At 43.8% G+C, this 23,906-nt stretch overlaps 1 protein-coding gene across 2 annotated transcripts in view; it reads right to left on the bottom strand.

Annotated features, from left to right (window-relative positions):
- FAM120B (family with sequence similarity 120 member B) overlaps positions 1-23,906 on the bottom strand; it is an 84,816-nt gene that overhangs the window by 33,170 nt on the left and 27,740 nt on the right. Inside the window, exon 6 of one of the 2 annotated variants that reach the window (XM_060242632.1) lies at positions 19,556-19,648. The exons of the other annotated variant lie outside the window; for it this stretch is intronic. Within the exon in view, the coding sequence (XP_060098615.1) occupies positions 19,556-19,648 (93 nt within the window). The remainder of the gene's footprint in view (positions 1-19,555; positions 19,649-23,906) is intronic. 2 annotated transcript variants of the gene reach the window in all.

The following is a 23,906-nucleotide window of genomic DNA, read 5'->3' as shown; positions in this document are numbered from 1 at the left end:
TAGAACAGCCATGCTCCCCCATCGACCTGGATCTATAAAACAAAATTCTGCATCATGGTAACAAACCACACGGAGACCATACTGATGCAACTCCATTTTAATAACTGCAAACAGCAGAAGTAATGGTAAATAGACAGAACCAACCTCCGCTTGACGGAGATAATACACTGGGTGGGATGGACCGTCCCACTCCAGGACCACCGAGAAGGAAGCTTCACGGTAAGAGCTTCCAATCTTCCGTTCTCTGGTGGTCCATGGTAGTGGGACGGTCCTAAACTGCTGGGACATACAAAAGCAATATGTACCCTGGGCGGGGACCTCTACCATCAGTGTATGACCTGTTGTAATACCCTGCGACCAAAGGCCGCTTCAGCCGCTGCCCACCTATCCACCCTATAATGCCTGGTGAAGGAATGGACAGAACTCCAGGTGGCTGCCCTACAGATGCCTTCTAGAGAGGAGAAGGACTTGTATACTGCAGACGTAGCCGCTCCCCGTAGGGAATGCGCCGTGACGCCTCCTGGAGGCTCCAGCCCTGACGCTGTATATGCAGACGAAATACACTGCCCCAACCACCTGCTCAGAGTAGAAGCAGAAACTGGTTTTCCCCGCGAGGGGGAATTAAAGGAAACAAACAAAGACTCCGATCTCCTAAAGTCCTTGGTTCTATCTATATAAAAACTCAAGGTCCGCCTCACATCTAACCGGTGCCACTCCTCCTCCCTCTCGTGTTTGTGATTAGGACAGAACGAAGGCAAAACCACATCCTGTGAGCGGTGAAACACTGAATTTACCTTAGGAACAAACGTCGGATCAGGTCTTAACACCACCCTGTCGTTATGCAAGGTACAAAGGTCCTTATCTACGGACAAGGCCTGCAACTCAGATACTCTGCGGGCCGAAGTTATCCCCACCAAAAACAATGTTTTAAGGGTAAGGTCTCTCAAACTACAGGTGGCCATGGGCTCAAAAGGCGCATGACACAGTTTTTCATAATTGTTTTTGTATAAATCAATGTTCTTCATTGTTATCTCTATTCCAAGGTACCTAACTTTGGTTGTGACTTCACAACCTGTCACCTTTTGTAGTTCGTTTGTTTTATTTGGTTGCATGTTTTTACAGAGGAATTTCGATTTCTCCTTATTTATGTATAATCCTGCTAGTTCTCCGTACTCTTTTATCTTAGCTAACAGCAGTGGTGACACTTGAACCGGATTCTCCATTATGAACACTATATCATCTGCAAAAGCTTTATATTTATAAGAGAATCTTCTAATTTTTAGACCTTCTATTTTTTCATCTTTTTGAATTTGTTGTAACAAAATTTCAAGAGTCATTATAAACAACAATGGTGATAGCGGGCATCCTTGCCTTGTTCCTTTACTCACTTTCAATTCTTTGGTAAGGTCTGCATTTATACACAATTTTGCATGCTGATCTGTATATATTGCTCTTGTCATTTTTATAAATTGTTCCCCTAAATTAATTTTTTCCATTACCGCAAACATAAAGTCCCAATTTAAGTTGTCGAAGGCTTTCTCTGCGTCAACAAAAAATAAGGCCACTTCTTTTTCCGGGTGCTTTTCATAGTATTCCACAACATTAATAACAGCTCTTACATTGTCCCTTATTTGTCTTTTAGGAAGAAATCCCGCTTGGTCTTTGTTTATAAAGTTGGTCAGGTATTGTTTCAGTCGCTCTGCTAAAATTCTTGTATAGATCTTATAGTCATTATTCAACAATGAGATTGGTCTATAATTTTTTACGTTTGTGCTATCTTTATCTTCCTTAGGAATCAGAGAGACTACAGCTTCCCTCCAGGTCTTTGGGATTTTCCCTTCTTCTCTTATCGTGTTTAACAACTTCAACAGTTTGGGTGTTAATTCATCCTTAAGAGATTTGTAAAATTTTGACGTGAATCCATCTGGCCCTGGAGCTTTACCCTCTTGCATTGCTTTTATTGCTGCTTCTATTTCAATTTTCTCTATTGGGTCATTTAATATCTTTTTCATATGTTCCGTCAAAGGTGCCACCTGAATGTTTCGTAGATACTCTTCCACTTTTTCTTTACTTACATTCACACCCTTGAATAAATTTGCATAGTATTTAAAGAATTCTCTTTTAATTCCTTCTTGATCCACTACTGTTTTCCCATTTGCCATGATTTTATTTATAGTCTTATTTTCTTTCCTTTTTTTTAATTGCCAGGCCAGGTATTTACCAGGTTTGTTTGCACTTTCAAACGATTTCTGTTTCAAATTTTTTAAATTCCATTCTAGTTCTTTATTCAGCAAATGTTTAACTTGGGATTGTAATATCGTAATTTCTTTTATTAATTTTTTCTTCCCTGGTCTTTTTTTTAAGTCCTTTTCTTTTTTATCTATTTCATTTTGCAGTGCTGACAGCCTTTCTTCTCTTGCTCTTTTGTCTTTATTATTCAATGTAATTAATATACCCCTCATTACTGCTTTATAAGTGTCCCATACTGTTGGATATTCCATATCATCCGTTTCATTTATTTGGAAGAATGCTGCAGTCTCCTTTTCTAAGAATGATACAGTGTCTTTATTTTGTAGTAAATCCTCATTAATTCTCCATCTTCTTGATTTTCTTTGCAATTTTGTTGACCAGCATATTGGATTATGGTCCGCCCAAACCTTTGGAAGAATCTCAATTTTTTTTGTTATGAGGCCCAAGCCTTGGGAACCCCACAACATGTCAATTCTGGAAAAAGAATTATGCCTTGCTGAGAAAAATGTATAGTCTCTTACCTCAGGGTTGAACTTTCTCCAAATGTCTTCTAGATTTTCCTGTTTAATCAACTCAAAGAAAGAATTGGGCAGCTTCCCTTCTTTATCATTCTTCTTTGGACTTGATCTGTCAAGGTTGTTTTGTATTGTCCCATTAAAATCGCCCATCATCAATACCTGGTCATAAGTCTCTTCGTCCATTTGTCTATTTATGTCTTTAAAGAATTTGTCTTTCGCTCCATTGGGTGCATAGAGTCCTAGTAGTAACGTGTAAGATGGACAAAGATTTGATGAAATGGAATAAACTCAACTTGTCCTTACTGGGCAGGATAGCTGCAATCAAAATGAATATTTTGCCAAGGATAATGTATTTGTTTCAAACCATCCCGATTGTAAAAGAAGCAAAACAATTCAACAAATGGCAAAGGAAAATCTCTGATTTCATTTGGGCCGGAAAGAAACCAAGGATAAAGATGAAGATCTTAACGGATGCCAAAGAGAGAGGAGGTTTTCAACTTCCCGATCTAAGACTATACCACGATGCAGTTTGTTTGACATGGATAAAAGATTGGATAATGCTGTTAGACAAAAAACCTTTGTGGTTAGAAGCTCACGGAAATAGATTCGGCTGGCATGCATACATGTACTATGGGAAGAATAAAATGGATGGTTTTTTCTCTCACCACTATGTCAGAAATACATTACTAAATACTTGGATAAAATACAAGAAATACGGGGACGAGAGAAAACCATTATGGATAGTGCCAGCAGAAGTAATAAAAATAACAGCTGATTCTGAAGAAAAAAGAGAAATGTCATATAACCAACTGCTTAAGATTCAAGGAGACAAAATTGAATTAAAAACCTCAGAAGAGCTAAATAACAATTATGACTGGTTTCAAATGCAACAAATTAAAAGTTTGATGGAAAATGACATAAAATCAGAGGGGATTAGACGAGAACAAACAGAACTGGAAAGAGTCCTGTTAGGTGACAATGAAAAATTGATATCAAAAGTATATAAGTTATTATTGAAATGGTCTACAGAAGAAGAAGTAGTAAAGTCTCAAATGGTCAAATGGGCAATTAATGTGAATAGAGAAATACAAATGGAAACATGGGAGCACCTCTGGAAGAACTCAATGAAGATATCAACTTGTCAAAGCATTAAGGAGAACTGTTTTAAAATGATGTATAGGTGGTATATGACTCCGAAAAAATTGGCTAAGATAAGTAAGAAAATGTCGGATAGATGTTGGAAATGTAAAAAACATGAAGGTTCTTTCTTCCATATGTGGTGGACATGTGAAAGAGCGAAAGAATTCTGGAAGATGATACAACAAGAAATCACCAAAATTTTGGGCTATGATTTTAAGAAAATTGCAGAGACGTTTTTACTTGGATTACAATTAGAAAAATACCCAAAAGAAGACAGGACTTTAATTTGGTACCTGTTATCAGCTGCTAGGACTTTGTACGCGCAGCTTTGGAAGCAAGAAAAAATACCAGAGAAATGGGAATGGACCATGAAAGTTTTATCGTGGTGTGAAATGGACAAATTAACCAGAACACTAAGAGACTATGATTTAGAGATATTCAAAAGGGAGTGGAGAAAATTTAAAGGATATATGGAGAAAACTTGGAAAGTAAAGAAATATTGGACATTTTTTTAGTTGTAAGAATATATATACGGAACTTTGAGCAGTCAGAAGTGCCTTTAGTATGGATTTGAACTTATAACCTCGGGGAAGTCAACATTGGAGGGAGGGGGGATGGAAATGTCATATGGGTTAATGTGAAAAAAGAAAAAATTAAGAAATAGATAAGCTTTGTAACCATATGCTACCAATAAATTGTTTAAAACTAAAAAGGCGCATGACACAACGCCTTCAACACCACATTTAACTTCCAAGTAGGGAACCTATGTGCTGTAGGGGGATTTAACAAAGAAACCCCCTCAAAAAACGTTTAACATGTGGATGCAGTGTCAAGGAACCCCCTTTTCGAGTTCCACGCACCGCCGAAATAGCCGCCGCCTGTCTACGAAGGGTATTAGTGGCCAGCCCCTTATCCAAGCCCTCCTGCAGGAACAGCAACAGCTTCCGAACAGGTAACTTCAAAGGATCCCAGCCCCTTTCTGCACACCAACTGGAGAACACCCGCCAAGTGTTATTATACACCCGAGTGGTAGAACCCTTCCTAGATGCCAGCATAGTGTCAATCACTGTTGAGTCAAACCCCAACTTAAGTAACTGTGACCGCTCAACCTCCACGCAGTTAACTGCAACATGTCCGGTTGAGGGTGGAGTACTGTCCCTTGCGTCAGTAGCGTCTCGGATACTGGAAGACGCCAAGGCTTCTCCGTCGACAGTCGCAAGAGATCCTGGAACCACCCCCATCTCGGCCAGAAGGGGGCAATCAGCACCAGCTCCGCAGATTGTTGAAGAACCTTGTTCACCAAACGAGGAATCAGTTGCAGTGGCGGAAAGGCGTACAGCAGGCCGTCCGGCCAGTCGCAGTTGAGAGCGTCTATGCCCTCCGCCTGATCGTGTCTCTGTTTTGCAAAGAACCGCTGCACTTGACAATTGTCTGCGGTTGCAAACAAGTCCACAGCCACTCTGCCGTATCTGCGTTGAAGAGCCTGGAAGACTCTCGTGTCCAGAGACCATTCCATCTGATCCAGCCGTTGACGGCTGAGCCAGTCCGCCAGCCCGTTGTCTTTCCCGGCTACATGCACCGCCTTTATGGACAAGAGATACCTCTCTGCCCAACTCAGCAGGCTGTTGGCCTCGCTGCACAGTTTCCTGATTCTGGTCCCGCCTTGTCGGTTGACATAGGCTTTCGCTGTCACGTTGTCTGTCTTCACCAACACGTGACACCCCTGAAGTGTACTCTGAAAGCGTAACAACCCCAGACGAATCGCCCGCAGCTCCAAAAGTTGATGCTCTGTCGAGACTCCAGCAGAGACCACTGACCTTGACACATCACCCCTTGAGAGTGCGCTCCCCAGCCGGAGAGACTGGAATCTGTCGTCACCACTATCCTCTGCGGTTCCTTCATAGCGACCCCTTGTTGAAAGCGGAAAGGTTCCAGCCACCACTGGAGTCGTCGCCTCAGCTCCGGTGGGAGAATCACCATCCTGTGCAACTTGCGAGCTATCATGTTCTGATAAGGAAGCAGAAAGCGTTGCAGGGGCCGCAAATGGAAACGCGCCCAAGACAGCACATCCTGGCAAGATACCAGAACCCCTAGCAATTTTGCCAGAGTCATCACAGGAACCTGAGTCAGTGCCAACACCTCCTCCAACAAGGATCTGAGTTTCACCTGTCGTCCTTCCGACAAGAACACTCTGCGCCTCCGAGTATCGATCAGGACACCCAGATGCACTATCTCTTGCGTGGGAGTAAGATTGCTCTTTGCCCTGTTGACCACAAACCCGTGGTCCTGCAGAACCTGAAAAGTCCGCTCGGTGTCCTCCAGGCTCTGCTGGTACGAAGAGGCCCTGACCAACAAATCGTCCAGGTATGGATGAAGAGCCACGCCCCCCATCCGTAACTGAGCAACCAACGCCACCAGGATCTTCGTGAACACTCGCGGGGAAGACTTGAGTCTGAACGGCAAAGCCCGGTACTGGAAGTGCCTTCCATCGTAAGCGAACCTGAGAAACCGCCTGTGACTTGGTTGAATAGGCACGTGTAAATAGGCCTCGGACAGATCGATGGACGTTAGAAACTCTCGCTCCTGCACTGCCAGCAGAATGGAATGCAACGTCTCCATCCGGAACTTTTTGGTTTTGACAAATCGGTTGACCCATTTTAAGTCCAGAATAGCTCGGGTATCGCCATTCTGCTTCGGAACCAGGAACAAGATGGAGTACACCCCTAGACCCCTCTGAGACAAGGGTACCGTTTCTATAGCCCTGATGTCCAGTAGATGCTGGATAGCGCCCAGCATCCCCTGGTGCCTGATCGGATCCTGCTTCCTCAGGACTGGATGAAACCTCCGAGGTGGGAAAACTTCTAGTTCCAATGCGTAGCCCTTGGACACCGTGTCGATCACCCATTGATCTGCAGCCGATGCCTTCCATTGAGCCGCAAAAAACTGTAGACGCCCTCCGATAGGAAGCAGTTCCGGCCTTGTGGCATAGTCATTGTGACCCTCCCTTTTTGGAGTCACTCTTATTTCCCTTGTCACTACGGCTAGAGAAGGGTTTGGTATCCCTACTGCGAGACTGCCACTTCCCTCGGAAGGGCTTAAAGGGCGCAGGCCGGGAGAATTTCTTAGAGTCCCGAAAGGGCTGGAAGGGTTTCTTAGACTTAAAATCCTTTTAGAAGGCAAGACCTTTTTCTTGTCCTTCCCCTCAATCAAGAAGCGTTCCAATTCATCCCCAAAGAGACTAACGCCCTTAAACGGAACAGCTGCCAGTCTAGCCTGCGCAGCTGCATCAGCATCCCAGGTTCGAAGCCAGACGTTCCTGCGCGCTGCTACACTGCAGGCCACTGCCCTAGCGGACAACTGCATAGCGTCCAGAGTCGCATCTGCGATAAATGCTGTGCCCAGGGCTATTTTCTTGAGTTCATCCTTGAACTCTTTTGGCGCATCACTATCCGCGGATGCCAGATTAGAAGCCCATGTATACACTGCGCGTGCAAACAGCGAGTCCGCCGAAGAAGCCCGGATGGACCAGGCAGAAGCTTCAAAGTTTTTTCGCAGTGCCTGTTCCATTCGCCTATCACAAGCATCCTTGGGTAGCCCATCCGCATCCATAGGCAAAACCGATGTGGATAATAAACTATTCACAGGATCGTCCACTAGGGGCAATTTCAGACGCTTCGTAGCCTCTGGGCTCAAACCATACAGTTTAGAAAAAAAATGTGGATGCTCCCACTCCGCCTTAATCAAACTAAAAAAGGGGGCGGGCAAGGGCACGCCAGTCTGAGCCACCCCCACTTTGGGCATCATTTTCCCTGAACCTGAAGGCAAGTCCGGGTCTAACTCTGCTTTCTCTTTAGGAGTGGTCGCAAAATCCAGTTCCCTAAGAACCTTAGGAAGGAGTTTAGAATACTACTCCACAGGGAAAACCCTAGACTGCACCGAGGGAGTATCATCCTCCTCCTCAGAGAGTTCTCCCTCCTCTTTTGCAGATAAGTCCCCCGAGAAGGTAGACTCCTCTTCCTCCTGCGAGCTATCGCTTGGGGAGTCCAAACCCCTACTCAATCTTGCTTTCTTAGAGACCGTAGGAGCTGTGGCAATGTCTAAACCTGCTTGCCTCTTCCTCTTCTGATAGGGAGCAAGCATAGCAGTGCCTTGGGAAGGGGCAAATTCCTTGCTAAGTTCTTTTTTCAACCAAGTCAGTAAATTTAGTTTGGCATTTTCTCCAGATAAATCAGGGTCAGAGTCCTCACGATCCTTTTCAGTGGATCCAGAATACTTTGGGATGGAGAAATCGCTGTTTGAGCCTGTCTCCTGTTCCCTTTCATCAGCCATCTCAGCTCCACAGGAGGCTGAAACGAAAGTGAACAAAAGGAAAAAAGGGGGAACTGCCATTACCAGGCTAACTGCCTGAAATGGCGGCCTCTACTGCGCGGGAAAAAACAACCCCGCTCCCCCCCTCCCAGGCCACGCGACACGCGCTTGAAAGGGAGAGGCCTGATAAAACAACGGCCTTCTCGCCCCGTTCAGGAAGGCGGGAAAGGCCAGCTGTAAATCCCCGGGTGGGCCGTCCTTCTCACAGCAGAGCCCGTCCCAAGAAAGAAGGCAGAATACGCCTCACAAAAAAGCTTCCCGCTCTCTCTCTCACAGCTTACCAGCACTGGAGGGCGCCCAAAGTCTTCTGCTGAACGAGAGCGGGCCCTGGTCATCTGCAATACGCCAGCCAGCGCTGCGTGGGACCAGACCTTTAGGCTGCCGCTCACTCCGCCCCCGCCTCAACAGGCATAGGAAAGGGGCGACCTCGCTTCCTCTCTCTCCGCGGCAACCGCAGTTTGAGCCGACTTTGTTAAGGAAACCTTAACGCTGACAGCTAAGAACGCTCTGCCTGCCGCCGATGCGGCTGAAAATTAGAAAGCAGAGACTTCAAAGAGAAAAAACTCCGTCACTTTGATCAATGTGCTCTCCAAGCACAGTGAACACGTCCTGTTCTCTCAACAGGGCCGTTTGGACTGAGGAGTTCCTAAGGGAGCGGCCCCTCCCCCAGGCCGGATCAAGCGATCAACGACCCTGTTCCGGAGGAGGAGCCTACTCCCAGCAGTTTAGGACCGTCCCATTACCATGGACCACCGGAGAAAGAGATTAAGAGTGATTGCTGCTGATTGCTGAGGAGTGACTCTGCCCCACCCTCTTTGCATTTTAAGCTGCGCCTTGCCAGCTTTTAAGCTGCGCCTTTGGCGAGAGCTGAAGGGCGAGAGCTAAAGGGCTCTTGGCCTGTGGCTCTTCGCCTGGGGGCTCCCTAAGGACCAGGAACCCAGATCCCTGATTTCCTTGTTCTTCCCATAAGGTAAGTTAAGGTAAGGTAAGTTGACCCTCCAGAAGGGGAGCCACTTAAACAGACAGCATTTAAAGAGGACTGTATATTTTTATATATATATATATAATGAAGATAGAATGCCAGCAGGGGGGTGGGGGTTTTCCAGTGTTTTGCACTGAGTGTCACATGTACGACTATCTGCCCAAAGGACAGAAGTCTTGGGTGTGTGCTCGATGCAAGGAGCTCCTGGTCCTCAGGGAATGGGTTCGTACCCTTGAGGCTGAGGTGACTGCCCTGGAGAAGCAGAGATGGTCAGTTAGGCACTAGGGGAAGACACTCGGGGGCGTTTTAGATGAGCCCCGCTCTGAACGTAGCAGCCCCGTTGCTGCCAGAGAGCGTGAGGGTCGAGAGGGAACAGGGCACCGTGCTGAGGATAAGGGGAATGCGCCCTCAGAAGGGACCTCTTCTTCGATTGGTGAGCGGGAATCCTTTCGCGCCAAGGAGCCATCCCTGAGCAAGGGGAGAGAGGGAGTTTTGGTAGTTGGTGATTCGATCCTTAGGCAAGTAGACAGCTGGGTGGCGAAACCACGTACTGACCGTATGGTGACCTGCCTGCCTGGTGCGAAGGTAGCGGACATTACCCGTGTAGTAGATAGGCTGATAGACAGTGCTGGGGACGAGCCTGTGGTTGTGGTGCATGTTGGCACCAACGATGTGGGGAAATGCAGTCTTGAGGTCCTGGAGGAAAAATTTAGGCTGCTAGGCGGGAGACTTAAGGCCAGGACCTCCAAGGTAGCCTTCTCGGAAGTGCTACCTGTTCCACGTGCAGGGCAGGAGAGACAGGCACAAATTAGAAGTCTCAATGTGTGGATGAGACGATGGTGTAAGGAGGAAGGGTTTAAGTTTGTTAGGCACTGGGATGCTTTCTGGAACAAGAGGGAGCTGTACAAAAGAGACGGTCTCCACTTGTCCCCGGATGGAACCAGGCTGCTGGCGCTTAAAATCAAAAAGGTGGCAGAGCAGTTTTTAAACTAAATCTTGGGGGAAAGCCGACAGGAGATGAAATGTCTCTGGTTCGGGAGGACTCGTCTCAAAGAGATGAAGGGTTGGCTGCTATTTTTCTACCGGGTAACGGACCAGAGTTGTCCACTGTGATGGTGACAAAACAGTATGGACTGTCTGCCTGAGTCTCGAAGCAGCAGGAGGAAGGTGGCGGGCCTAGCTTGCTTGGGAAATTACAGATGTTTGTATGCAAATACTAGAAGTGTTCACAGTAAAATTGGTGAATTGGAATGTTTAGTGTTGGGAGAAAACATAGACATTGTGGGAATCTCAGAAACTTGGTGGAATGAGGAGAATCAGTGGGACACGGTGATTCCTGGATATAAGTTATATCGGAAGGATAGGGAGGGAAGGGTTGGAGGTGGGGTTGCTCTGTATGTCAGAGAGGATATACGGTCCAGTAAGACTGAGGTCAGAGAACTAGATTCCCTTTTAGAAATGCTTTGGGTTGAAATAGAGGGCCCAAAAGGAAATTTAACTATGGGAGTTTGTTATTGCCCACCAAATCAAAAGAGAGAAGATGATTATAATTTGATGGAAGGCTTAAAGATAGCGGCTAAACGTAAAAACTGTGTCGTAATAGGTGATTTTAACTACCCGCAGATTGATTGGGTCAATATGTGTTCTGGTAGAGAGAAAGAGATTGAGTTTCTTGATGCTCTCAATGACTGTGCTATGGAGCAGATGGTCTCAGAACCTACCAGGGGTGGGGCGATCCTGGATTTGGTCCTAAGTAATGCCCAAGACTTGGTGAGAGATGTAAAAGTGATTGCGCCGCTTGGGAGCAGTGACCATAATGTTATCGATTTCACCGTTTGTATAAATAGGGAGTTGCCCAAAAAGACCGCCACAACCACGTTTAATTTTAAAAGGGGTAAATACACTGAGATGAGGAGGCATGTGAGGAGGAAACTGAAAGGAAAGGTAAATACGGTCAAAACCCTTGGGGAAGCTTGGTCACTATTTAAAACAATAATCCTAGAAGCTCAGATAAAATACATACCACAAGTTAGGAAAGGCACAAACAGGCATAAGAAAAGGCCTGCATGGTTAACAAACAAAGCAATGGAAGCTGTAAAAGGTAAGAAGGACTCCTTTAAGCGGTGGAAAACCAGTCCAAGTGAGATTAGTAAAAGGGAACACAGGATGTGGCAAATCAAATGCAAGACTGTAATCAGGCAGGCAAAAAGGGACTATGAGGAGCATATTGCAAAAAACTTAAAGACCAACAATAAAAATTTCTTCAAATATATTAGAAGTAGGAAACCAGCCAGGGAAGCAGTGGGGCCCTTGGATGACCATGGGGTAAAAGGATTACTGAAGGAGGATAGGGAAATGGCTGAGAAGCTGAATGAATTTTTTGCCTCCGTCTTCACTGTGGAAGAAAAAACTTTTTGCCCGCCCCAGAACCACTAATTTTGGAAGGGGTGTTTAAAGACCTGAGTCAGATTGAGGTGACAAAAGAGGAGGTCCTACAACTGATAGACGAATTAAAAACTAATAAGTCTACAGGTCCGGATGGCATACATCCGAGAGTTCTGAAAGAACTCAAAGTTGAACTTGTGGATCTTCTAACAAAAATCTGTAATCTTTCATTGAAATCTGCCTCCGTTCCTGAGGACTGGAAGGAAGCAAATGTCACCCCCATTTTTAAAAAGGGTTCCAGAGGAGATCCGGGAAATTACAGGCCTGTCAGTCTGACTTCAATACCGGGAAAGTTGGTAGAAACCATTATTAAGGACAGAATGGGTAGGCACATTGATGAACACGGGTTATTGAGGAAGACTCAGCATGAGTTCTGCAAGGGAAGATCTTGCCTCACTAACCTGTTACAGTTCTTTGAGGGGGTAAACAAACATGTGGACAAAGGAGACTCGATAGATGTTGTTTACCTTGACTTCCAGAAAGCTTTTGATAAAAGTTCCTCATCAAAGGCTCCTTAGAAAGCTTGAGAGTCATGGAGTAAACGGACAGGTCCTCTTGTGGATCAAAAACTGGCTGAGTATTAGGAAGCAGAGAGTGAGTATAAATGGGCAGTCTTCACAGTGGAAGACGGTAAGCAGTGGGGTGCCGCAGGGCTCGGTACTGGGTCCCATGCTCTTTAACTTGTTCATAAATGATTTAGAGTTGGACGTGAGCAGTGAAGTGGCCAAGTTTGCGGATGACACTAAATTGTTCAGGGTGGTGAGAACCAGAGAGGATTGTGAGGAACTCCAAAGGGATCTGTTGAGGCTGGGCGAGTGGGCGTCAACGTGGCAGATGCGGTTCAATGTGGCCAAGTGCAAAGTAATGCACATTGGGGCCAAGAATCCCAGCTACCAATACAAGTTGATGGGGTGTGAATTGGCAGAGACTGACCAAGAGAGAGATCTCGGGGTCGTGGTAGATAACTCACTGAAAATGTCAAGACAGTGTGCATTTGCAATAAAAAAGGTCAACGCCATGCTGGGAATTATTAGGAAGGGAATTGAAAACAAATCAGCCAGTATCATAATGCCCCTGTATAAATCGATGGTGCGGTCTCATTTGGAGTACTGTGTGCAGTTCTGGTCGCCGCACCTCAAAAAGGATATTATAGCATTGGAGAAAGTCCAGAAAAGGGCAACAAGAATGATTAAAGGGCTGGAACACTTTCCCTATGAAGAAAGGTTGAAACGCTTGGGACTCTTTAGCCTGGAGAAACGTCGACTGTGGGGTGACATGATAGAGGTTTACAAGATAATGCATGGGATGGAGAAAGTAGAGAAAGAAGTACTTTTCTCCCTTTCTCACAATACAAGAACTCGTGGGCATTCGATGAAATTGCTGAGCAGCCAGGTTAAAACGGATAAAAGGAAGTACTTCTTCACCCAAAGGGTGATTGACATGTGGAATTCACTGCCACAGGAGGTGGTGGCGGCCACAAGCATAGCCACCTTCAAGAGGGGTGTAGATAAAAATATGGAGCAGAGGTCCATCAGTGGCTATTAGCCACAGTGTGTGTGTATATATAAAATTTTTTGCCACTGTGTGACACAGAGTGTTGGACTGGATGGGCCATTGGCCTGATCCAACATGGTTTCTCTTATGTTCTTAAAAGGATTGGAGCAGGGGACCCAATTCTATGAGCCCCAAAAGAAGGCATCCCTGTCCTTCATTATTCCAAGTGGAGGGAAGGCATTTAAAAGGTGTGCAGTCCCTTTAAATGAGATGGCCAGAACTCCCTTTGGAGTTCAATTAGGCTTGTCACAACCTTGCTCCTGGCTCCACCCCCAATATCTCCTGGCTCTACTGAAATGTCTCCTGGCTCCACCCCCAAAATCCCCAGATATCTCTTGAATTGGCCTTGGCAACCCTATTCCAGAATTCTAGCAATCCTAGCCACAATATTTAAGATGCGCCTGCAGCTGTTTCGAAATCAAACACTAGAGATGCCCAACAATAACAGAAATGGAAATTGAGGGAGGGGGAAATTACAGCTGTGCACCCTGAACAACAAAAATACTCACATTTCGCACTGAGGCATGTTCAGCTATATCAGAATGTTTGCTTAGTTCAAAATATGCATACTCATATTGTTTTTGGAATGGACTGGGAGAGAATAGTAAAAAGGAAACTGAGATTTTCAGAATGTCAAATGCTAAGCTACATTATGGAAGTCTGTGTTTCCATGGAAATTCTATGGTCACTAAACTGTATGAATTGTCTCGCCTGTATATCAATGGAGTTTGAACTTTTAACTCCCAACAATTGTCATGAGATTCAAGAAGTATCTGCCGTTTCTGATGGTTTATTTCTACATGCACAGAATAGCTTTGGCAATGACCCTCAATTTCTATTTGTATTTTTATGAAATATATTTATGGTTGTTTTCAGCTTTGCCTTTTTTTCTACACCTATTTAGACACTGGAAAAAAGACCTAATCAACAACAAAAAAGTATTGTGTTTGTTTCCTCATGTGAATAATTTTTACAGTATCTGTCTGGGTTTTTATTTTTTTAATACTGCAGTTGATTCAGTGGTTTCTCAAAATTGATTTAAAAGACTGCATTGGCCAGTGGTGACAGATGATGTTTGATTCAGCTAATGTGTAAAAAACCTGCCAAGTTCTGGCATGTAGAGACTGGATTCCCACCGCCCCTTTCTTGTTTTTATTTATTTATTTTTATTTTATCACATTTATATCCCGCCCTCCCCTAATGGGCTCAGGGCAGCTAACAACAGTTAAAAACCACACAGAATACTAAAAAATATATACAATAAAATCAGTTCTACAAGTTTTAACCATAAAATACAAGATACACGTTGGTGTTTCTCAATATCTGTATTTGTCCGGTGGGACTGTCAGTGCTGTGGGACATTTGCTACGTCCCCTTACCTATTGAAGGCAAGCTTAAATAGTTCGGTCTTACAGGCTGGTGGAACTGTGCAAGGTCCCACAGGGCCCTGATGTTTTCGGGGAGGGCATTTCACAGAGCGCGAGCTATTGTTGAGAATGCTCTGGCTCTAGTGGTGGATACTTGAATTTCTTTCAGTCCAGGAATCTGAAGGCGATTTTGGGACCCTGAACGTAGTGCTCTCTGGGGCACATATGGGGAAAGGCAGTCCCGAAGGTAGACAGGTCCCAGGCTATATAGGGCTTTAAAGGTTATAACCAGCACCTTGAAATGAATCCAGAATGCCACAGGCAACCAATGAAACGTTTCCAGTGCAGGTTGGATGGGCTCCCGTACAGGTAGCTCCAACAACAGCCTGGCTGTTGCATTTTGCACCAGTTGCAGCGTCCGGAGTTGAGTCAAGAGCAGCCCCATGTAGAGGGTGTTACAGTAGTCTATTCTCGAGGTGACCGTCACATGGATCACTGTTGTCAAGTCGTTACGCTCCAGGTATGGAACCAACTGCCTTATCCACCTAAGATGAAAAAATGCAGATTTGGCAGTTGCTGCTACCTGGGCCTTCATTGTTAATGCAGGCTCCAGGAGCACCCCTAAGCTCTTAACCCTCGATGCTGGCACCAGTGGTGTCCCATCAAAGGCTGGCAAAGGGATCTCTCTACCTAGGCCGCCGCGACTAAGGCACAGGGCCTCTGTCTTTGCTGGACTCAATTTCAGTTGACTCTCCTGAGCCATTTCACTATGGCTTGCAATACCAGGTCTAGATTTAGTTTGCCAGCAAGTAAAAATCATAACTGAGCTAAGAAAACTCCATGTTTTGTGATAGTCTTTAATCTGCTGTTTTAGGTCTTGCCATTCATTTTCTTAAGAGATTTAAAAGAATAATATTCATTTTTCTATCAATACAATAAAACCCCAACATTTTAAAGACCACTTCTTGAAAACATAAGCACTTAAATCATATTTCTGGACACCAGGTGGGACACAATGGCTTTTGCCCACCAGAGAAATTAAACAAGGAGGCCCTAGACAGAATACGGGTGATAATTTAATAATTTTTGCCTCCTCAGTATAAACACAAAAGTGCCCAATTGCAAGAAAACCACATTCTTAATTCTGACCTACGTCAGAGACTGTATCAAAAACATGCAAGCCAAGAGGAAAAAAGAAAAGGTCCCCTGTGCAAGCACCAGTTGTTTCTGACTCTGGGGTGACGTTGCTTTCACAACGTTTTCACAGCAGACTTTTTACGGGGTGGTTTGCCATTGCCTTCCCCAGTCATCTACACTTTCCCCCCAGCAAGCTGGGTACTCATTTTACTGACCTTGGAAGGATGGAAGACTGAGTCAACCTCGAGCCAGCTACCTGAAAACCCAGCTTCCACTGGGGATCGAACTCAGGTCATGTGAGCAGAGCTTAGGACTGCAGTACTGCAGCTTTAACACTCTGTACCACAGGGCTCTTATGCAAGCCATAAGAGTACTGATTAAAATAAAAGTTGCTTCAGCACAGTTCCCAAATCTATATAAAAGTACTCATAAACCCACCTATAAAATATGTCAACATGTCATGTTCATGCTCTATTTGTTTTATGTCTTTATGGTGGAAGGCCATAAAGCCAGGTATTCAAAGGTTCTAGATGTAAAATCCTCTGTTCTGTGTTGCATACATTACTTTGCCAAAAAGAAAAACATTTCCTTTTTGTCAGGAGACATGCTGATTTAATTACAGCATTTGTTTTCTCTCTTACATTATGCAGATGTAATGCTAATCCTGAACCACACTGCAATTCTTTGATGAATTCACCAGGCATGGAAAAAAAGCTGGTTTAGCTGTGGGGGGACAAGGCAGGTACCAACAGGACACAGAGGGCAGACAGAGCATGCTTTGAATTCCTGTGCAAATGCACCAGTGAACAATAGGAAATGGCACAGGCACGTGACTTGCAAGCGGCCCATTTACCTTACTATCAAGATCAAGAGTATTTAAAACAGTACTAGAATCTGTTCAAGGCAACCTAACATTCTATAAGCAGAGACAGCTGTAAATACAGCATATGCTATAGCAAAAAAATACTGTGTTTGTTCCTATAAAATGGCATGAATTCAAGTTATCCGTAAATCCTTATTATGGCATCTGGGTTCTTTTGGTAACATATGAAAGCACCAAATTCTGTCTGCAAAAAGTGATGTGTTATATAGTCATACTTAGCTTCATACTTTATACTTCCAAGAAGTTATTTGGCTAAGGAATTCTTTATACATGCTAGCATATTCAGTGAAAGCAGCAAAGTTCTGACTTACAAATGTGGCAGGCCAGTTCTGCTGCTTCCTTACAGAAACTGTGATTATTTAAGAAATTAAAAAGGTAGAGTAGCGATTAGGAACCTCTATGCTCTGTTGCTGGTCCTCCAGAGGAACTGGCTGGCTACTGTGTGAGACAGGATACTGGACTGGAGGGGCCATTGGTCTGATCCAACAGGGCTCTTCTTCTGTACTTATGGACCAGGACCTTAGCATGTGGGGAGAAAAGACTTAACCCTCCCCACACCATTTCCTCAATCTAGCAAAGACCTGGGGTCCCACTGGGGGCTACATGTGTACAGAGGGAGTACATAGTACCCCACTGAAGCTATTTCAGGTTAGGAACACATATGTCATGGTCCTAATTTGAATCAGGATCCTACGCACTTGCAGTTTACATGTGACTCAAATTCAGAATGCGGAACGCATACACAACCCACATAAAAATGTAAAATGAAGTTTGGCCCTACTAGTATCCACTGCATATAGTGGCTAAGGGAACTTGCCAGCCAGGAAGTAAGTGCTACATTAACAGTGCAATTCTATACTCACTGAGGGGCTTAGAGTAAATGCGCATGGGACTGCACTGTAAATGTGTTAAAACTTCATTTCTAGCAGTGTTCATTCATAAGAGCATGAACAGGATGGGGAGGGGGGGTGTCCAACTGAAATGCCCAATGTAGAAGAGCCTGTATTCTGTTTATTTGAGTTGCAGCCTCTGCCAGGTGAAGAGCATAGAACTTCTGCTATGGAATAAATGCTGTGGTTAGCCGATTCCTTTGTTTTGTGAAGGTCCAGAATAGGTAATGGAAGCAGTGGATAAATTCATGAAACTTTCCTATTTACAAAGGTTCCAGTCCAGAACAACACAAATGTCCTTTAAGTGCAAATGTTATTTTGTTAGTGTGGAGACAAAGGACAGAGATTTTAGTTACCAGGTGGAGTCTGATTAGTGAAAGGAATAATCCACTGTGCATCAGTGTCAACCTGAGCCATCTCAGTTGACATCTTTTTACCTAGAGAAATCTGTGGGATGAGCTTGGCATTCCTTTTTCTGTATTCCACCCTTTTGGGGCATAGAGAGGAAAAAGGGAAGGTGATTATTATTGCAGACACCTTTCCTTTTTCCTGTAATGAACAATTTGTGCTGCACCTTGTAGGAGCAGAGCTCAGGGTACTGCTTATCAATGGGAGGGGCTGCTGGCTTTAATTCTCCTCATTTCGAGCTGTGATTTAGTCACCAGCACGAAATGATGGAGAAAATAGTATACGTCACTATATATTAATTTATTTTTGGCTTGAATGAAAGAGTTTGAATTTTTTTTATGGAGAGTTTCATGGAATAAAACCATCATGTATGCAGCAGATTAGCTCAGAAAATATACAGGACAGAGGTGTTAAATTTTGTCATCATGGGTCTGCCTCAAAGGAGAAGTCTGAGCCACCCCAACCAGAACAATGACAACTCAGGAGAACAAGAAGGAATCTGTGGTCAAGTTAACGTTTTCTTTCTGCCCTACTGCTCCTGGCAAAAGGCGAGGGAGATAAGGGGCTAGGCAACTGATGCCTTTGCCAACAGGAAAATGAGGCTGTCTGGACCACCCATGAGCAGGCAAATGGTGAACAGTTGAACACACAGAGTTTGTCTGTCCAGGTCTGAGCTCAAAATATAGCTTCACAAATGGCTACCTAACAAGGCCTCAATATTGGTCTCATTCCAAATCAGAGGCTTGGCAAACTGGAGTAAGAATCCTAATTTATATGTGGTGGGGGGCACTCTGCTTCAGTGATTACATTTTTACCTGATCAACCAATTCCAAAAGGTATGGGGGACTAACTGTTTGGCTCCTTGGTGTTTATCACACTTATTATTTAATATCTACATAACTTCTCTCTGGGGATTTGGAGTGAGGTGTCACCAATAAGTGGATGGCACCCAGTTCTATTTCTCCTTAACAACTAAACCAGGTAAGCCTGTGGAAGTCCTGAGCAGATGCATGGAGAAGCTAATGGAATACAGCCAATAAACAGAAGCTCAGTCCAGACAAGACTGAGGTGGTGTTGGTCAGTGGAGAAGCTGTTCAGGGACTGTGAAGACAGCCTTTTTTGGAGGGGGCTGCCTATGCCTGAAGGAATAGGTTTGTAGTTTCAAGGTGCTACTGGATCCTGGCCTACAAGTTTGAACCCCAGGTCTTCTCTGTGGCACTTAATGCTTTTATCAGCTTCAGCTAACACCTACTTTACTTTCTTTTAGGGGTCAGGCCAAAACACATATTTTTACACAGCCTTTTAATTAGGGGTTCTGTTTTATGGACAGATTTAATGCTCTATATGTCTTATGGCTTTTTAAATATATATATATATATATATATATATATATATATAGCAAGGTGCCTTGAGCAGAACTCTGAAGAGGCAGCATATAAATATCCTAAATAAATAAAAAGTACAAATAAACCAGTCTCATCATCTGGCATCTTAAACCTCACATCTAACCTCCTGAAAATTTTTGAGTAAGAGAAAAAGGTCAAACAGGCAGCTGTACATTGTTCCTCTCAGGGTCACCACGGGCATTACGTTAGTAGATGTCATGTCCGTACCTGCAAGTCTGCAAGCTGAGCAGCTGACTTCCCCTCAAGGCATAGAGTTTGAGCTACAAACGCATTCAGATCTTCAACAGAAAGGCTGTTCACCTAAAAGAGATTTTAAAAAGAAACTTAGCTCAGAGCTATGAGGGGAAAGTGCATACTTTTCTCCATTATCAAAATTCCTTATTACAGGAATGCCACTGTTGCACCAAGGCTTTACTCATATGTCTTTCCTTGTAACCATCCCTTAAGGGCCTGTCACAACTCCACCTCCTTCACCTTACTTCTAGTCAAGGATGATTCCTACCAGCAGGCAGCAGCCAGTCCCTCCAACCAACTTCCTGTTACAATACGTTTAATTCCTACAAAATCAATTAAAATGGCATTGGGCTAAAAAGTGTGGATTGGATCCAGCAACTCTCTTCCACTAAATGAAATAAATAAAACAGTTGCACCAAATCTAAGTGACTGACTTCTCCAGCAGAGGAAAAATCCTTACTGACCCCAATAGTGATATTTCCCAAACTAATTTTCCTAGTCTTCCCTGTTCCATACCCTTTACTGTCTCCCACTGAAAGTTTGGTCAAATATTCCCACTTTCCTTTTAGGATTCTACTATGAGCTGTACCACAGGTAACCATAGTGCCTTGAGCACTTCCATAACAATGCATTTTTTTTCTTCCTACCCTGGGCTACATACAACTTGCACTTACTTTGGAAGAGTTTATTTAGGTAATCTACAAACTATTTCATTGCTAGTGATAATGCAACAGCAATAACAAAGATATGAGTAGTAGCCTGCAGATTCTCCTATCACCACAAAATAACACAAATTTCCATATGAATTCCCAGTATGGACATCTACTCTCAGGGGTTTCGGAGTTCCTTAACCTGGCTTAACTAGCTATTTAGTTGTTTCCAGCAATAGTGGATAGATCACATGCCTGTGTGTTAAGTGCCATCAAGTCATTTCTGAGTTATGCAGTCCCCATGAATTAAAGACCTCCAAAACGTTCTATCATTAATAGTCTTGCTCAGGTCTTACAAACTGAGGGCCATGGCTTCCTTTATTGAGTCAATCCATCTCGTGCTGGTTGTATGCTTACTTCATTGTAATTTGCTTCACTTACTATAGGAGCAATCCATCAAATGCTATCGCCACTGAACTGTACCCTTGTGATACAAAGGATTATTTCTTTGCTGTTTGTGTTGTTTCGTTCAAAATAGCCCTGAACATTAAGGGGAAAATTTTACCTTTCAAAAAATTTGCTTCCATAATGTTTTGACTCAATTAATAGAAACATGCATAGAAAGCTGAAAACAAATTTGCAGTCTAACCTGTAATGTAAGGTACACAGGCGAGAATAAATACATGATAGCAATGTGCTTTAGCCACCTACCAGCAGGCAGCAGCCAGTCCCTCCAACCAACTTCCTGTTACAATACGTTTAATTCCTACAAAATCAATTAAAATGGCATTGGGCTAAAAAGTGTGGATTGGATCCAGCAACTCTCTTCCACTAAATGAAATAAATAAAACAGTTGCACCAAATCTAAGTGACTGACTTCTCCAGCAGAGGAAAAATCCTTACTGACCCCAATAGTGATATTTCCCAAACTAATTTTCCTAGTCTTCCCTGTTCCATACCCTTTACTGTCTCCCACTGAAAGTTTGGTCAAATATTCCCACTTTCCTTTTAGGATTCTACTATGAGCTGTACCACAGGTAACCATAGTGCCTTGAGCACTTCCATAACAATGCATTTTTTTTCTTCCTACCCTGGGCTACATACAACTTGCACTTACTTTGGAAGAGTTTATTTAGGTAATCTACAAACTATTTCATTGCTAGTGATAATGCAACAGCAATAACAAAGATATGAGTAGTAGCCTGCAGATTCTCCTATCACCACAAAATAACACAAATTTCCATATGAATTCCCAGTATGGACATCTACTCTCAGGGGTTTCGGAGTTCCTTAACCTGGCTTAACTAGCTATTTAGTTGTTTCCAGCAATAGTGGATAGATCACATGCCTGTGTGTTAAGTGCCATCAAGTCATTTCTGAGTTATGCAGTCCCCATGAATTAAAGACCTCCAAAACGTTCTATCATTAATAGTCTTGCTCAGGTCTTACAAACTGAGGGCCATGGCTTCCTTTATTGAGTCAATCCATCTCGTGCTGGTTGTATGCTTACTTCATTGTAATTTGCTTCACTTACTATAGGAGCAATCCATCAAATGCTATCGCCACTGAACTGTACCCTTGTGATACAAAGGATTATTTCTTTGCTGTTTGTGTTGTTTCGTTCAAAATAGCCCTGAACATTAAGGGGAAAATTTTACCTTTCAAAAAATTTGCTTCCATAATGTTTTGACTCAATTAATAGAAACATGCATAGAAAGCTGAAAACAAATTTGCAGTCTAACCTGTAATGTAAGGTACACAGGCGAGAATAAATACATGATAGCAATGTGCTTTAGCCACCTGTCTTTCTATAAGCTATGAGAAATTATACAGTTGGAAAACTACTTTGACTGTTATCTACATTTCAATTAAAATTACCCTTAATTTACGCTGTTACAGTGAAACAATCTTTAAAGAGAACTTAGGCCTTTAGTGCATTAAGGGTTTACCATATGCATGGTATAATTTGTGCAAGGGCTCAACCTTGGGGGACATGAAGAAGAGATGAAAGTGCCGCTCAGTAGGGGCGGAGAGCATTTCCCTCATCACCAAGTAATCACCAGGAATGCACATTCAAAACTTTACTTATCAAGATCTGATCCGAACCAGTTATACCTCTGAAGAAGCAGTCAATAGTCCATAAAAATGAACACTGGAATAAACATTTGCTCATCTTTAAGGTGATAGAAGACTCATCTTTGTTTTTGCAGCAATAGATCAGCATAGCTTCACCTGTGTCATTTAATATCACGAGTGCATCCTCTGAACAGAATTATGCCTGATATTCCCAAATGTAGGCCTCAGATTCAGTGGGAGCTCACAGGAGCACAGCTCCTGAACCTTTCTGAGAGTCCCACCTCCTCCTTCTGAGAGTTCCACCTCCTTGTCCATTGAATAGTATTGCAGCTGCATAACAATTCCTGGATGAGCTCCACCACCTATTTTTCTACAAAACAACCCCTGCCTAAATGGTTCGAAATCTGACAGTAATTCTGGTGCCACACTGTCTGGTTTTAGTTTCCTGAAGGAAGCTCAGCAAGGGGAAGAGAGTAACTCAGCAAATACATGCCCAAGAGGGATCTGTACAACCCAAGACTGCCCCATGATTGTCAATATTGGTTCTCAAAAGTCTCTGCAGGCACATTATTCTAAAGTTGTGTCCAGTCCCTGTCTTCTTTACTTATGCAGAAACTCTTGGGTGCACTGGACCACACTCCCCCACTCCAGTTGTTCAGAAGCTGGTGCAGTGTGCTGAGTAAGAGAATGAACAGTGATCCAAAAGACCCCCAGTTCAACTCTCACTAGTGCTATGAATTCACTAGTTGGCCTTAGGCAAACTCCACACACTCAGCTTCAAACCAACAACTGCAGCATGGGTGTCTGGGAGTGCAGAAACTCAGGACTTATCTGGAAGCTGCCACAGGATGGAGGAGAAAACACTGTGCATTTGCATAGATGCTGAGCAGCTAATCCTATTTATAAGGGACAATGATGCCTCAACAGCTGGCTGGTGGCACCTGGGAGAGGTTCCAGTGGAAGCAGGGCTGGAGGAGTTGGTTGGGATGGCAGGTACAGCTCCTGGAGAGGCCCAAGGACATGCACAGCTTGGCACAGTTTTGAAAAGGTCCCAAGAACTGGGCCAATAGGGAGGAGTTTGGCATCTGTCCAGGCAGTGGAGAGAGTCAGGAAAAGGAGGGGGAGGAATGAGGAGGAGGCAACCTCTTCCCCTCTTTCTTCTGAAACTGCTCCAAGCCTCCTCAACAGGGCCATTAGATGGATGGGACAATGGAGGAACAGGCCAGGGTGACCTCCCCTCACTCCAGAGATAATGACATGGCCTACTTATAGGGCTGGTGTAAGGATTTCATTAAAGTGCTTTGAACATTGACCATGTTATACAGATGTTAAAGATTACTGTAAGTATTGCTACTTTTATCACTAGATCATGTGTTATGGTTTCCCATAGCCACAATTCAGAATACTGTACAAATAATTCCAGGCACCTAATAGAAATTTTAAAATAAGTAACTTCTATCATTCTGCATGGCAAGGCAAGTTTGAAATTCAGGAGAATTTCACCAGAGGTGACCCACAGGTGGATTTTTTTTTTTTTTTGCTGTTCCTTTGTGAAAAACTTAACATCAATAAACATTTGGAGGAAAGTAGTTAATGTT

Source organism: Heteronotia binoei, chromosome 1 (genome assembly GCF_032191835.1).
Source record: "Heteronotia binoei isolate CCM8104 ecotype False Entrance Well chromosome 1, APGP_CSIRO_Hbin_v1, whole genome shotgun sequence".
Taxonomy (NCBI): domain Eukaryota; kingdom Metazoa; phylum Chordata; class Lepidosauria; order Squamata; family Gekkonidae; genus Heteronotia; species Heteronotia binoei.
The sequence above is the reverse complement of the archived record's forward strand: the minus strand, read 5'-3'. Positions and strand labels throughout refer to the sequence as shown.